Genomic DNA, 14,841 nt, shown 5'->3' on the forward strand with positions numbered 1-14,841 from the left:
GGTGTGGGGCTGGCAGAGGTGTGGATGGAAGGCATCTCCCCGAGGCACGGGATGGATGGGACATGGGGGGCTCAGCTTTCCGATGAGATTTATTTTGGGCTGGGTCAGTCCCCTGCATGTCTCCGTTCCCATGGTGTCCCCCACCCCAGGTGGCAACCAGCACAACACACCTCAACCGTGTGCCCCAATGGGCATGATGTCTCCAAGCACCCTCAGCGCCATGAGCACACCAGTGGCCTCGACCAGCACCAGCACAGCTGCGCCAGCCACGATGCCGCCCGCCTGGGTGTGAAGCCAGGCGCTGAGCTGTGCCACGCAGCCCCCCAGGTGCACGATGGTGCTGGCCGCCATGTCGCCCAGGCGCAGGACCCCAAAGGCGCACTGGGTGTTGGCGAGGGTACCATTCTGCCAGGGGTCCAAGCAGCAGGAGGCAGGGACGCTGCACGCCTGCACTCCCGGGGCACTGCAGTTGAAGTACCTGCGGGGACGGACAAGGAGAGCTGCTGGGTCCACGCACCTTCCCAGTGTACCCCCCAGCAACACCCCACCCCCCCCATACCCCAACTCACGGGTTGGTCTCCCAGTCGCGGTAGGAGCTGAGGCCGCAGCACCGCAGGCTCCGTTGCACCTCATCCACCAGGAACCGCAGGTCAGGCTCCTCCTGGTAGCGCAGGAGGCAGAGCAGCAGGGTGTCCCGCATGGCGTCGCGCAGCCGGTGCCGTGCCGCTACCAGCAGCAGCCCCCCCAGCACCTCCAGCGCGGCGAAGGTGAGCACGGCGCCCACGAAGAAGCGCAGCAGGCAGGGGCTGGAGCGGAGGGCGCCCAGGCAGCCGGCCAGCGAGACGGTGCTGGCCCCCAGCCCCACCAGCACAAAGAGCAGCATGGGGTCGGAGCCCAGGGGGGCCAGGCGCTCCCCCTCCAGCGAGCCCTTGGCCAGCAGCCCCCACGCTCCCACGGCCAGGGCCAGCAGGCCCAGCAGGAGGAAGAGCAGGTTCCAGAGGAAGGCCAGGTACCGCACGCACTGGCTGAAGGGACTCAGCTTGGGGGGGCCGGAGCACCACAGCGCAGGGTCCTGCTCGCCTGCGGCCAGGTCCGTGTCCCCGGCCGGTGAGTGGTCATCCTCATCGGAGGAGGAGGAGGGCAGCCGCACCAGCCTGGACCCCTGCACCGACAACCAGCCGCTTGCAGCCAGCAGGGCAGCCCCAGCAGCCCCCCAGTGCCCCCTCACCAATGTACCCCCATCCCACAGCCAGAGGCTGTCACAAGCTCCTGGAGCCCCCAGGTCCCCCCTTCGGAAGAGCCCCCTGTGCCAGGTGCCCCCCACCCACGCAGTGACCCCTCCTGCCACCGAGATCCCAGGGTCTGAGCAGGCAGGGAGCGGGTGGGTACTCCCCCAGAGACCCTGCCCCTAACGGGGGGACCCCGGATTCACCCCGGAGACCCTGCCCCTAACGGGGGGACCCCCGGATTCATCTGTATGGAGACCCCCAGAGCTGCGGGTGCTGCAGCATGGACCCAGCACCCCGGGACCCTGCACCTCGGCCCCGGGGTGCACGTGGCAGGGGCGCGGGCTGAGAGTCCTGGGGGGTCCCGCCGTTACCTGGGGCAGCAGGTGGGCGCTCTCCCCGCCGCGGGGCCGGAGCAGCCACGCCGCGCTCCACGCCATGGCGGGGCCGGGCCGGTCACACCGCTGTCATGTGAGGGGCCGCGCGCGGCCAGCGCTTAAATAGTGCCGCGGCTGCGCCCCCGCCCCGGTCCCGGTCCCGGTCCCGGCCCCCGGGCCAGCAGGGGAACAGTCCCCGGCGGAGCCCGCATCCCGCCACCCGGCCCCGGGACCCCCGCCCCGAGGCTCCGTGCGTGGGGAGAAGGGGCACCGAGGGACCCCACGGCCGCTGCGGGACGCGGAGCGGGGCGCGGCAAAGGGGAGGAACGAAAGGGCGGCGGCACAGAGGGGAACAGGCTGTGGCAGCGGGGGGGACGGCTGTGGCGGTGGCACCGGGGCAGCAGGGGGACGGCTGTGGCGGTGGCACCGGGGCAGGGCAGGGGGACGGCTGTGGCTGTGGCACCGCCCGGCCTAGGAACCCTCGCAGGGCGGAACGCGGGTGCCGGGGCGCGGGGCCCGGGCGGCGGCGGCGCAGGCGGCGGGCCGGGCCCGGGAGGCGGCGGGCCGGAGCGGGCCGGGCCGGGCAGGGCGGAACGGAGCGGGTCGGGCCGCAGCGGGCCGGAGCGGTGGCTGGGCGGCGCGGCGAGCCCCGGTCCCCGGCGGGCAGTACCATGGCGGAGACGATCGTGAGTGGGGCCGGGCGGCGGCGGCCGGGGGGAGGGGCGATGAGGCAGCAGATTCCGGTGGGGCGGCGGGGCCGGGCCGCGCTCAGCCCGCTCGGCGGGACCGCACCGGGGCGCCCCGGGGCCGCGCCGGCCTCCGCGGACGGGGCATCCCGCCGGCAGCGCGGACCCCGGGGCCGAGCCCAGCCGGGGCTGGCGGGGACGCAGCCGGGCAGCTCTCCCGCCCCCCCGGAGCGGCGCCGCGGACGGGTTCCCCGTGGGGAGATGCTCCCCGGGAGCGTGTGGGGTTTGGAGCCGGGGTCCCGCTCGGCGCCGGGGGGGGGTACCCCATCTTGGCCCGAGGGGCTCGTCGGCACCGTGAGGGGCTCCCGCTCCCCGCCAGCCGGGCTTGCTCCCGTGCTGAGGGTCGGGGAAGCGCAAAGGGGTCCTGCAAGGGAACGCCGGGGCACCGGCAGCCCCCCGTGCCCCCCCGTTAGCACACACGCGGTCGCCCGAGCGTGGCTCCATGGTGCTCCTCGGAGGAGCTCGAGTCTCTGCTCTGCTCCCCGGCAGCACCAGGACACCAGTGGCCCTGTTTGCCTCTTCCCTGCCAGTACGTGAGGAATTGTCCCCGGCCTTTTTCCCAGAGAGCTGCCGGTTTTTCCTATCTCTTGCATCAGGCTGCAGCAAAACTGTTGCCAGTTTTCCCTATCTCTTCAGGTTGCAGTGTTTCACAGGAGTAGCCTGGGCCTCGTGGCTCTTCTCAACTTTTCATTAGTGATGCAAGTTGCTCATCAGTAGTGTGGGCTGAAGCCTAACAACAGCCCTGGTGCCCATTACACCAGTTAGGCCGGTGTTTGTGTGTCGGCACTAAATAAATCGCCCCCATAGAAGCTCTGATTCACCCTCCTGAAAGTTTTAATTCCACATCTGAGGTCAGAGCTTTAACAAAAAAAGCAGCGTTAGTACTTTTCTTGGTGCCAGCTTCTTGCCATGCCTTGTGCATTAGGATAATTCATCCTGCGGCATGCAAACATCGGGCCAGGGCTGCCTTACCAAGAGCAAATTACTTCCTTGTACATTTGCACGCCCTTCTGAAGAGCAGCATTGAAGCAGGAGGGAGGAGCCGTGGGGATGGTCTGTGCTGTGCACATGAAACTTCAGCCGTGGCTTCAGCAGGCTGTGAGCAGAGGGTGGGCTCTGTTCCCATGTCACTAACTCGGGCTGTCCTCTTAACCCTACAGATAATCCGAGTGCAGTCGCCAGAAGGGGTGAAGCGCATCACAGCCACGAAGCGAGAAACGGTGGCGACGTTCCTCAAGAAGGTACCCCGAGGCTCTGCTGCTCCTTCCCCGCTTGCCTGCGGGACTAGGCAGGGCTCCTGCGGCTCAGCCTGCGCAACAGCTCTCCCATGGGAGTTACACGCTTAACCTTGCTGGGCAAGTGTGCTGACGGCAGCAAGGACCAGCGTGCCTTGTGGAAAACGGCGTTGTTGGTGGTGTAGCCAAAACCAGTTTTCTCATTGCTATTCCAGAGGGAAAATAACAAAATGAAAGAAGAAAACTTACTCACCTTTTCAGTTGGAGTTCCCTGGGGTGGGAGCTTTCCTGGGGGAGGATGCGTTTTTAGTGTCCTCCCAAAGAAGTGGCAGCTGGGGAAGCAGAGGCTGACAAGGACACAGGAAAGCTGTTTGATAGTCAAAGCCTGCTGCAAGGGACTGGCCTCTTCAGGCATGATCCAGTTGAAACTCAGCTGCTTGATTTGCGCTTTGAATGTCATTTGAATGTGCTTTCTGTGCTGCTGTTTTTTTCAATATGGTTTTGGAGAGAGCAAGGAAGGAATGAAGGTGAGATCTTAAGGCGATGTGAGAGCCTCTGGGAAAGATTTCCACCCTGAGATGAGGAGAGCACGCTGAGTGTTGGAGTTGTCAGATTTGGAGTTGGCTGTAGCTTGATCTTTGGCTTGACGCAACGACTCAGTGCTTAAAGTTTGCTATTTAAGAGTGAGCAGGTCTCCATTTCCTTCCCTCCTGGAACTTCACTGTAACCTGGAACCCTCAGATTAGGATTTCTTTGCTTCATAAGAGAAGTACTTTGTGTTCTTGTGCTTGAAGGGCCATTCTTTTAGTCAGCTAGATTTCCTTTCCCCCTGCGAGGGGGAAGGGGAGCAGACTGAAACCTTCTGCTGTTTGTGAGTCATTTGCTTTGTTTGAAGTTTGGGCCCAGACCGTGACAGCAATCCTCACCTGACCAAGCAAAAATCCTGATGGATTTCAGGGCTGGGTCAGAGACACCCGCTGCAGACTGAACAGTTTCACCCAAAGAAAAAAAGCGTTGTTTTCAAAATCTCTGGAACCTATGCAAAGCAAGCTGTTCGGTTTCAAGGGTTCATATTACCCGAGGCAGTGTGGAACAATTGTGCTTGCAACCACTTACCATCGGAACAAAAGCACCAGCACTCACTAAAATTGCCTGTTGAGCTGGGGAAAGCTATATCCTCTTGCTGAGCTGAACACAAGAAGCGTTTGGGTTTCTTTCCTGATACAGGGTTTACTTGAAAGAGAAAAGTTGCAAATTTTACCACCCGGGATCTGTGCATATTAATATCTGTGCATTTTAACACTGACATGTTAATCCATATGGTGGATTTCGTATTTAACTAGATAGCTGTAATTAAAGAGGCATCAGGTTGCTTCTTCTATGCTAGCAATTAACTTAGATCTCCTCCTCGATGACTCCAGAGGAGCCGCAAAAGAAGTGTGCAAGAAGTCATGTTTCAGAGCAATAAGGGCCTCAATAATCTTGGTCTTTTGTAGCAGCACATCCTAGGCAAGAGTACCAAAAGAGTAACCTCTCAACTGCGTTCAGGTTAGGACTGAGTTAGGAGCTAACTCAAGCCTTTTGTTAATGTATTGTGGAATTTTTCTCCCTGCAAAAAATTGGTGAGGTCTGTGGTGTGGTGAGCTGGGGTTTAACCCTGGCAGGCATAACACAGGAGGCGAACCATTTGGCAGTCGTGCTTCTGTTCAAACAGCAGATCTGTTGCTGCTACAAATCACAGCGAAACTGATGGCAGAGAAGCTGCTTTCCATTGCTTTGCTTATGTGACAGTTCTCTTTGTGGCTTGTTAGATTTGTCCTGTGTGCAGTCACTGTCTCTGAGCCCTGCCAAAGCCACAGGGAGGGAGATGTACTTAATGAAAATACAGGCTATTAATTTAAGAATTTAGGAAGAAATCTGTCATCTGGAGAAACTTTTAACACCGCTTTTAAACTGGTCGTTTTAAAGTGGCCAAATGTGAAAACTGCTATTGCTGTGAAGAGGCATTTGGCTGATTGAGTAAAGCAACTTTAAATGAACTGCTGAGAGGATAAGCAGGGAAAAACACCTGCCTGGGGACTGAGAGGTGGTTATCGTGAGGGTAAATTCCATCAGGAGAAAAGAGGCAAGTGGAGAAAAACAGAAAAGGAACGGGAAGGGCTTGAGTGAAATTCATGTAGCAACTGGTAGGTGAGAGCAGAGCTGAGTGCAAAAGATCCTCAGATGTGAAGATCTGGACCGAGGAACTCTGGTCCTAGGATGATGGGAATGATTTGGCTGGTGTGTGCTGGTGAGGCTGGAGCAGGAGAAGTGGGATAATGGGGAAGATAGTTTCCCCCCTCTGACAGCAGTGCTTGCCTGGACTTAGCTAAAATACTGCATTTGTGTTGTGTGAGTGAGAGGGACGTTCTGCTTAAGTTGCTGCTTTTAATAGGTTGCTTGTGTTACTAAGCGTTTCTGTTTTTCTTAGTTATCCTGCACTTTTCAGAAATGAATGCGGATGAATTCAGCTAAAGTTTTGCAGTAGAAGTTCCATGGACTTAGTGCTTGCCCTGAGCAGCTTTTCAGCATCTGACCAGGGGTATGAGGTATCTTAAACCTTATCGTTCTTCTCTCTCTTTCAGGTTGCAAAAGAATTTGGTTTCAGGAATAATGGGTTTTCTGTCTACACCAATAGAAACAGGACAGGAGAGATCACAGCGTCACAAAACAAATCCCTCAACTTACTGAAAATCAAGTGAGTCCTGGCAGAGCAGGCTGTGGGTGGAGGTGGGGGCTTTGTAGAACAGGGTGCCTCTTCTCCGAGCTTGCCTGAGCTCTTCCCCCTGAACTGGGCAGCAGCAGGCAACATCATGTTACAGCGGTCCGAAGCTTTAAGCTGTCCCTCACCAACTGCACTTGAAGGAGCGAGCTTGATTGATGTGCCGAAATGGGGCTGATCAAATTGACTGTGTGCGAGGATGTCGCAGCAGTTTCTTGGGTCACTTGTGTTGTGTTTCCATGTTGTGGTGAGGCAGCGACGGGCCTCCTGCTTGGTATTTTACAGCCTGCAGCAAGCTCCCTCATCCCTGCTTTTGCTCATGCTATCCTTTTTTTCCTTTTTTCATCATCAATGCCAGAGTCTGATAGTCCCCTGTGCAGAAGCCAGGGTTCCTGCCTTCCGTAGCCAGGCGCCTAGGGAGACCAGAGGTGCCAAATGGTGCAATCGCTTCGTGTTTGGTTGGGAATGTCTTCGTTCTGTTCATGTCAAGGGTAATGTTAAAGTAGTTAAAAATACAAGAGCTGTTACCACTGTGTGCAACTTGTCACTTCAATGTGTCAGCGCTGGCAGCTGCCTTGGGAAGGCTGTGACAATGTGCACAGGATTGGCGCTAGTCCTTTTTCCTGCCAGTGCTGCTGCTTCTCTCCATAGGCTCCTTTTGCCTTTTTTCTTCATTTTTTCCCCTCATTCTTGTCTCCTGTTTTGCATTTTTTGTGCAAAAGACCAAAGCAGCAGAAAGAGGTGGTGAAGGGAACGGCTTAGACTGCCACATTTGCTAGTCTGTTTATACATCATGATAAATTACACGCCTCTTTGTGGTTCAGGAAGTTTGCTACCCAGAAGCAATTACTGATACCTGTGTGGTGTTTTTCCACACCTATAGGCATGGCGATATGCTGTTTCTCTACCCTTCAAGCCCGGCTGGCTCCTCCTCAGAGACCATGGACACCTCTGTCTCCCAAGGCTTGCGACCTGTGGGGGCCCCCCAGGTGGTGGAAGATGAGATCGACCAGTATCTGATCAAACAGGATGGGAAAATTTACCGAAATCGAGACCAGCAACTGTAAGTACGGGCGGACATTGTTTCTACCGATGCATCTGTGCCTCACCAGAGCTTGTAACATCTTGTCTGAAACCAGCAGCCAGGAAGTGTGCTATGGGAACTGCCCTCTGAGCTACTGCTCTATCCCTCACTGCCTTTGAAATGTTCACAAGGGAAAACAGCCCTTGCCATTGTCCTGGAAGGTTAAATCAAGCTCTGGTGAGCCGAGGAAGGAAGCAGATACCAAAATCCCAGGGTCTTTGCCAGGAAGGACTCATTCAGAGAATCTATTGTTCTGGTCAAGGTGGCCCCTGCTGTGGGACTTGTGGTTGTGTATTTTGTGCTCCTAAAGCATTTGGAGTTCTCTAGATTAAAATGAATACTTTGAATTCTTCCCCGGGATGTCCTGGCAGCCAGTGCCGTGTAGAAATACTAGGTTACGCTCTGTGTGTGGTATATTGCTTAATAAGCAGGGGCCCTGCTGTCTGCAGTAGCTTCTGTTCCATATGGTCTCAATATGTAGCTCCCCATCGTTCAGGTCCCAAGGTGACGGGTGCGCAGGGCGGCAGGGCCAGGTCTCCATCTTGCGGGAGAGGCATGGACGGGAGAATGTGCTTTCAGCCAGAGCTGCTGCCTCAGCATCACTCAGCCAGCAGTGGGTCTAAATCATGGGCAGCCAGCTCCTCTGTCAGAGGGGAGACCTGAGCTCCACCGCCTTTTCTGGCTGCTGTGCGATCTCCCCCTGCGTGGGCAAGAGTCAACACCACCATGCATCGCCGTGTTCAGCACTGGATGGGTTAAAGGTTGGACTTGATGACCTCAGAGGTCTTTTCCAACCTAAGTGATTCTATGTGGTGCCTCACCTAGGATGTCCCAAGCAGGAGCAATTCTGTGTCTTCACACCCAGCCACTCCTCATAAGGGAAAAACAGAAGTGAAAGGAATGAGTGGAAGTATCTGATGGCAGAGACGTGGAAGTGGGACTTGGGTCTCTGCCTGCTTAGTTTCTGGCTTCCTTTCCATCACGTGCCTTTCTAACCTTTCTGTGAAAGCAGGGAGTCCATTTTGCTCACAGAAATGCAATGAAGTTTAGCTTTGCCAAAGCTTTTAGCTGCGAGAGGCTTAGGTAAACAAAGCAGCTTGTATTTTTTGTAAAAGTCATAATACAATGGTGAGTTAATACCGTCGTAAATCTACCCTGATGCTGCTAAAACATCCTCTGTGTGGATGGTTGTTTTTTATTGCTCATCATTAATAACATCCCAATTGGGTCCTGGCCTGATGTCTGCGCTGGCTGTGGGCTTAGGGCTGGACCCCTCTGCAAAGTCACTCATGAGAGGACTTCAGCAAAAATTTTAAAGGCAACCAGGAATTCTTTCTAGAACAGAATAGCTCGCCCCTCCCGATTGTGTTGTCTTCTATATGGTTTGTCTTTAGTGCTGCAGCAGCAAGGAGGTTTGGAGACATGTAGCCTTTACGTGGAAAATCTTATCTAACTTTTTTCAGGCTGGTGATAAATGAGGGAAATATCACATTATTGAAACAATGATGGCAGAACCCACCACTCCATGGCAAAAACACTGTCTTTAACTTGACCACATTTTTCAGAAGAATAAGTGAAGGTATTGTTCTTAGCAGGGAGCCAAAGCACAGTGGTGGATATTTATGATAAAAAGAGTGTGTCTGGGCTTGTTCCTGTATTTGTGAGTGCATATCCATCTGAACATGAAGGGATGCTGGTGTGTGGCTGAGTGCATTAGCAGCCTTTAGTGGTCCTATATATACATTATCTGCCACAATACTTTGTTAAAAGCAATGTTGCAACTGGATCCCATCCATATTGTCTTTACAAGAGCCAACACCCATACTCCTCTCTAGAACCCTGCCTTTGAAAGCTACCACTGACCTAGTGCAGGGGCAGAGGTGGTGGAGGGGAGATTTTTTTGTTGCTTTGACTGTTTTTTAAAGCAATCGCCTCAAAAGGAGGTGTTTTCCCCTCTGTTTTGTAACTTTACCCAGCAGGTCTTTATCTGTCCGATAAACACATGTTTCCCTGTTTGTTCAGACCATCCCCTACTGCCTGATAAAGGATGAATGTTTTGGTTGTCTTTTTGTTAAAACCACACGAGCCAGCCCTGTGACGTAGGTTTAAAATTCTTTGAATTGAAATGCAGCCTCAACGCATGGTTGTAAAACTTGAGAAGCTGTGACCTGACATTGGTTCACGTGGCTGTTCAGAGAGCAGAGCTGCTTGCCAGTGAGGCAGACGTTTAGGAGGGTTTGATCTTGACCTGGGACTCTGAGATTTAACCTGAAGATGTTGCTGTCTCTTTATGTGAAATTGTTTTGTGGCAACCCCTCTGTAATATTCCCTAGTGGGTGGAGCTGTATGACTGTATAGATCTTCCACACCAAAACTGTTGGTCTAGAGCGACTTTTACAGACTGATTTTTCCATTATTAAATAAGATTTAATGCTACTTCTCTTTCTCTTTGCATAGGTGTCGCCATGGCCCCTTGGGTAAATGTGTGCATTGTGTACCACTGGAGGTAAGAGCCCCAAGAAGGTGCTCTAGAAGGTCGTACAAAAGCATGTCCTCTTGGATTCAGTTTCTTCCAGTATGAACGCTTTTCCTCAGAGCGCTGCTCGTGTAGAAGTGGCAGCTCTGGGTCAGAATCCTGCCATGCACTCTCAAAGGTGCCGGCTCACATCCAGGATTACTAAAGCTGCAGGCCTTTGTGACCCTGAGTTTATTCTGTTTAACGCTCTGCTTTTCTGCAGTAATGAGTTTAACAGAAAGTGCTTTAGAAAAGCTCCAGTTTTTTTCTCTCCTCACTCTTGCCTGGATTTTCTTGTTTCATCCCCTCTCTCGTGGATCCCAGGACTTCCCAGTTTAACCACGTTATTCGGGTTGAGGGCAGCTTTAGTAACACCTACAAATGTGCTAAGCTGTATAATTTATGGCGTGAAGCAGTGATACCTCAAAAGTCGCAGCGAGCCAGGATGGCTGTTTCCCCATTTCCCTGCTGGGTGCTCTGGAAGTTCTTTGGCCTTGTTTGAGCAACTGGGCTTTTTGTTTGTTGTTAGATATTGAAAAGAAAAAGCATTTTGCCTTTGAGGGTTGTTCTGATTTGTGGAGCCATTCTGTTATAAAAGTAGGAGGAGATAATAAAACTTGCTGTTGTAAAGCCCCACTGTTTCTATCACAGTAGTAGCTGCCTTGGAAATGCCTAAATTTTCTTGATTGTTTCCACATTGAGAGCCAGTGGGGTTGACTCTAGAACGTCCATTTGTTTAGCGATCGGTGTATTATCAGACAGGTGTCTGACCTGGCTTTTCTTTGTGTGGTGTTTTTGGCAGCCTTTTGATGAGGATTATTTAAACCATCTGGAACCTCCTGTGAAGCATATGTCGTTCCATGCCTACATCAGGAAGCTGACCGGAGGGGCAGACAAGTAAGAAAATCTCTGTGTTTAAAGGAATGTAGTTATAGCTTCTTTTTTAAAATATGAATAAAGGTCACCAGATGTCACCAGAATAGTGTTGGATGCAGCTATTGAATGGCAAACAGAGGAGAAAGCAACAAGTTAAAAAAAAGGCAGGAAAAAATTTTAAATATGACTTTTTTTTGTTTGTTTGTTTGTTTTCTGTTTTTCCTGTGGCAGTGTAATTGCTTCCAGGAAACACTACTGGTGCAGGGAGAAGGCCAGATGGAAGGAAAGAGGTTTCCTAATTGTACCAAGCTCCAGGCCTGCGTCTCAAACCTTGTGGAGAGGCACTGACACTGTGGTGGAGCTGGGGAGCTTTTCTTGACCAACGGCTTTTCTCACCTACAAACATGAATAGAACAGAAAGATGAGGCTAACATTCCTCAGGGCCTGATCCTGCTCTGTCCCACACTCCGTGTGTTCTTAGTGCAATCCCTTCTTGTTATGGTGCTGTAGTTCACCGCCTGCAAACTGGAAAATAAGGCATCCTGCCCTGTGATGGGGCGGAGGGTGCTGTGGTGGCGCCAGCCAGATAAATGCCAAGCAGATAGGAAGCACTGAAAGGAGTATTTATTTCTCTGTGCCTTGCTGTGGTGCACGTGTTCAGTGAAGGATCTAAAGTCCCTTTCAGTGATGTCAGGGAACCCACTGTGTTCTGAAATGCAGCTCCTTTAGATACGTTATGCAGAGGTGTGACCTTCTCCCTCCTATTCCTAAATGCCGTTGGGATTTTTTAAATGCTTTTGTGAGATGCGGCTCAAGTCCATAATACTTCCATTTGAAGGGAACTTCCCTTTGCAGGAAGCTTTGTGCACATGAAGGGAGCTCCAGTTTGCCCTAGTAGTATAATCTCTTGCTTCCCACGTGCTGCATAAATTATTTAAGCAGGGTCTCCCGAGTTCTGTCTTTGCTCTTGCTCGAATATCTGCTTTGGAGCTAAGTCAGGGACCACATGTTGGCCTCTTCACCTCCCTTGCTAAGTGGGCAGTGGAGGTTACTTGGAGACCACAGGAGTGGAGCATCCCCCAGCGTTTGCAGGGCACTTGGAGATCCTCTGAAGAGGCAAAGTATCCGTGCCACCATGTCCCCTCTGCCCTGCTTCCTCTATGATATTTCTGGGCACTGGGTTGTTTTTCTTGAGACCCAAAAGCATTTACTGTGGTAACAACAGCCTTCTCTCTTCCTTCTTGCAGAGGGAAATTTGTTGCCCTGGAAAACATCAGCTGTAAGATCAAATCGGGCTGTGAAGGGCACCCTCCTTGGCCGGAAGGCATTTGCACAAAGTGTCAGCCAAGTGCCATCACTCTCAATAGACAGGTGAGATGGAGCTCGCAGGAGCCCTTGTGCTTAAAGCTGAGAAGGGACTTGACTTGACTTTTATTTTTGGAGAGATGACTTCAAGAACAGCCAACTTGGAGCAGGAAGCCTTTGCGTATTGGCAGCTGTCAGGGAAATGGCTGTTAAGGTCTTCAGTTCTTGCAGAAAAGGACTTCCAAAATGTATCTGGTTCAGCAGTTTCCTTGTAATGTGGAGGACATCTGAGCTGGCACCACTAATGCTGAATCTCTGCTCTTTTTCCTCACTGGATCCAAAAGGCCACCCACTGTTTCTTCTAATTTCCTCTTAAATTTCAGTGTCTTTTTTAGTTGCAAAGGTTTTTGGGGTAAGTGCCCTAGTAAAGAAGCCAAGCTAATGGGGTGCTGGGGGTGCTCAGTGCTTCCGCACGCTCCAGCCCATGGTGGGTTCTCCTTGCTGGGCAGCAGCTACTGAAGGGAGAAGCTGCAGCAGGGGGAGAGGGAGGGAGCCAGCTAGCCTTCCCTGCCCCTGCTTTGGCAGGGTTCAGCTGTAAAGTGGCGGTGTGTGTCCTAGGCAGCTGGGAAGGTATTGGCGATAGGCAAAGTGAACGGACGTAGTCGAGGATGGCCTGACGCTTAACTTTGTCAAACAGAAATACAGGCATGTTGACAACATCATGTTTGAGAACCACACAATTGCAGATCGCTTCCTAGACTTCTGGCGGAAGACGGGAAACCAGCATCTTGGGTACCTATATGGCCGGTACACAGAGCACAAAGACATCCCTCTGGGGATCCGGGCAGAGGTTGCTGCCATCTATGAACCCCCACAGGTAAAAGCTGGGTGCCGTGGTGTCAGTGTCGACTCATAACCGGGGAACATGGAAATGAATTTTTGTTTGGGAAACCTCATGCAGTATTTCTGACTGCAGCTCTGTCAGGAAAATGATCCTGTGAAAAAGATGATGTGATTTATGTCTGTAATGTCCCTGTCAGTTATTGCCACTGAAAGAATTTTAAGACCCCAGATATGCTTTTTGTTATCTTTACACTTTCTTTTACATCAGTGTAACATTACATTACCTGTACGTTACATTACATCAGGTGATTTAAAGCGAGAGTGACTTCATAACAGTGGATTTCACTTTTCATGTTTCCTTGATTACTGGATTTCCAAGGCTGTGGTACAGAACAGCTTGAAAACAAATTCTGTACTAGGAAAAAAAGTTGCAGTCCTGGCTTCTATTTCTTATCCACTGTCTGGGAAAATTTAAGCCGCTTAATGAGACAAATACGAAGTCTGCTACGTTGATCAAGAAGCCGAGGGTGAATTTGGTGCTCGGCGCGGCTGGAGCCCCCGCTAGATGGTGCACGGCACCGCACGGCGCTCAGCGCGGCCGAGCCCTCCCGGGAGGCGGCCGCCAAGTGGGTCCCACCGAGCCCGGCCTCCGGGGCAACCCAAGAGCCGCGTTCGGTGTCGGAGAGCTGAAAATGGAGATGGCAAATGCGAAAAGCCACTCTGCCCACAGCACAAGGCTCAGCTTGAAGCTCAGTTTGCTTGCTGGCTTCTTTGCCACTGATCAGTCACTTTTCTAAGTGCAGACGCTATGTATATAAACATACCATGGCAGGTCGTATGTTTTCTTCCTCTGTACGATTTCTGCTGGGTTTCTAGAGTTAAATGCAACAGATTTGTCAGTGGAAAAAGAAAAAATGAATCTTTGGGAGTGTGTATGTGTGTGAGAGAGCAGAACTGTGAGCCTTTCATAAGTCAGAGCCATGCCCTCTATTGTTTTGGTATCGCTGTTAAGCCCCTGCTTTGGAAGTTGATACGCTTCTAGTTGTGCACAGTAAAAGCAGAGGAGGCTTTTGCTCTCCTGGCAAGCAGTCTCTGCTGTGCTTGACACGGCATTTCCCCACACAAGAAAGCTTGCCTCTGAAACGCCACCCAGATGGAGTCGTGTTTTCCAGAGCACGGTGGAAGGCCTGGGCGTGGGCTCTTGGATTCACTGGATTTCTGCCTCTCAGCTGCTCGGAGATTCAAACAAGTGAAACAGCGGTACAAAACTGGCAGGTTGAACACAGAGCTTTGAAAAAATTATATAATCTCTGCCCTTTTCCAAAGTGCTCAGAAACAGCAATGGCCTGTTTGTAAATGCTGAGTCTTTCATTCATAAACCCTGCCGTAGTTCGCAAACTTAGCTGAAGAGCTCTGACAGGTTGGGTCTGTGGGTGGAGGAGGTCTCTGGGGTGAAACTGGCCAGGGGTAATGCTGAAGTGGAAACCTAGACCTCTGCCTCACTCCTGACAGTGGCTAAGTGTGCTCTGTTTTTTCCTGTTCTGTCTTACTAGTAAGTTTTTCTTTGCTGCAGATTGGTACACAGAACAGCCTGGAGATCCTGGAAGACCCAAAAGCTGAGGTTGTGGATGAGATCGCTGCAAAGCTGGGGCTGAGAAAGGTTAGGATGTTGTCAGGTCTCATGAGTCTTTGTATGGTGATGAAGAAAATCATTGGCTGTTCTCTTCAGCTCCATGGGGTTATCCAAGACCGTTTGGGCATACCTGAGATCTAGCTGAAGTGTTGGTAGCTCTTATGCTTTCAGGTATGAAAAACAAAATGAGAGCGTTTTCCTGAGCACAAGCATCTAGCAGGGCTGTGCAGCTGAAGTCAG

At 52.4% G+C, this 14,841-nt stretch overlaps 2 protein-coding genes across 3 annotated transcripts in view; one reads left to right on the top strand and one right to left on the bottom strand.

Moving 5' to 3' along the window:
* Positions 1-71: 71 nt before the first annotated feature.
* Positions 72-1,932, bottom strand: TSPAN10 (tetraspanin 10). The gene is made up of 3 exons (XM_055700344.1): positions 1,601-1,932; positions 570-1,162; positions 72-478 (listed from the first exon to the last, which is right to left on the bottom strand). The coding sequence occupies exons 1-3, from the start codon at positions 1,664-1,666 to the stop codon at positions 172-174; spliced, it is 966 nt and encodes a 321-aa protein (XP_055556319.1). The 5' UTR covers positions 1,667-1,932; the 3' UTR covers positions 72-171.
* A 174-nt stretch (positions 1,933-2,106) lies between these two features.
* Positions 2,107-14,841, top strand: part of NPLOC4 (NPL4 homolog, ubiquitin recognition factor) — a 30,178-nt gene continuing 17,443 nt past the window's right edge. The window contains exons 1-9 of one of the 2 annotated variants that reach the window (XM_055696100.1): positions 2,108-2,289; positions 3,510-3,590; positions 6,209-6,321; positions 7,229-7,408; positions 9,887-9,935; positions 10,747-10,841; positions 12,068-12,191; positions 12,823-13,002; positions 14,542-14,628. In XM_055696100.1, coding sequence (XP_055552075.1) covers positions 2,275-2,289; positions 3,510-3,590; positions 6,209-6,321; positions 7,229-7,408; positions 9,887-9,935; positions 10,747-10,841; positions 12,068-12,191; positions 12,823-13,002; positions 14,542-14,628 — 924 coding nt within the window. In that variant the 5' untranslated portion in view covers positions 2,108-2,274. Of the gene's footprint in view, positions 2,290-3,509; positions 3,591-6,208; positions 6,322-7,228; positions 7,409-9,886; positions 9,936-10,746; positions 10,842-12,067; positions 12,192-12,822; positions 13,003-14,541; positions 14,629-14,841 lie in introns of both variants that reach the window. The other variant, XM_055696106.1, reaches the window with a different exon arrangement.

The sequence above is a fragment of the Falco cherrug genome, chromosome 1, assembly GCF_023634085.1.
Source record: "Falco cherrug isolate bFalChe1 chromosome 1, bFalChe1.pri, whole genome shotgun sequence".
NCBI classification, from domain to species: domain Eukaryota; kingdom Metazoa; phylum Chordata; class Aves; order Falconiformes; family Falconidae; genus Falco; species Falco cherrug.

What these genes read in the sequence shown, in the direction of transcription:
- TSPAN10 (XM_055700344.1), bottom strand. Translation starts at nt 1,666, where the DNA reads ATGGCGTGGAGCGCGGCGTGGCTGCTCCGGCCCCGCGGCGGGGAGAGC. An exon ending in GCGCCCACCTGCTGCCCCAG is followed by an intron (nt 1,163 to 1,600) that starts GTAACGGCGGGA and finishes TTGTCGGTGCAG; the next exon opens with GGGTCCAGGCTGGTGCGGCT. An exon ending in CGCGACTGGGAGACCAACCC is followed by an intron (nt 479 to 569) that starts GTGAGTTGGGGT and finishes CCGTCCCCGCAG; the next exon opens with GTACTTCAACTGCAGTGCCC.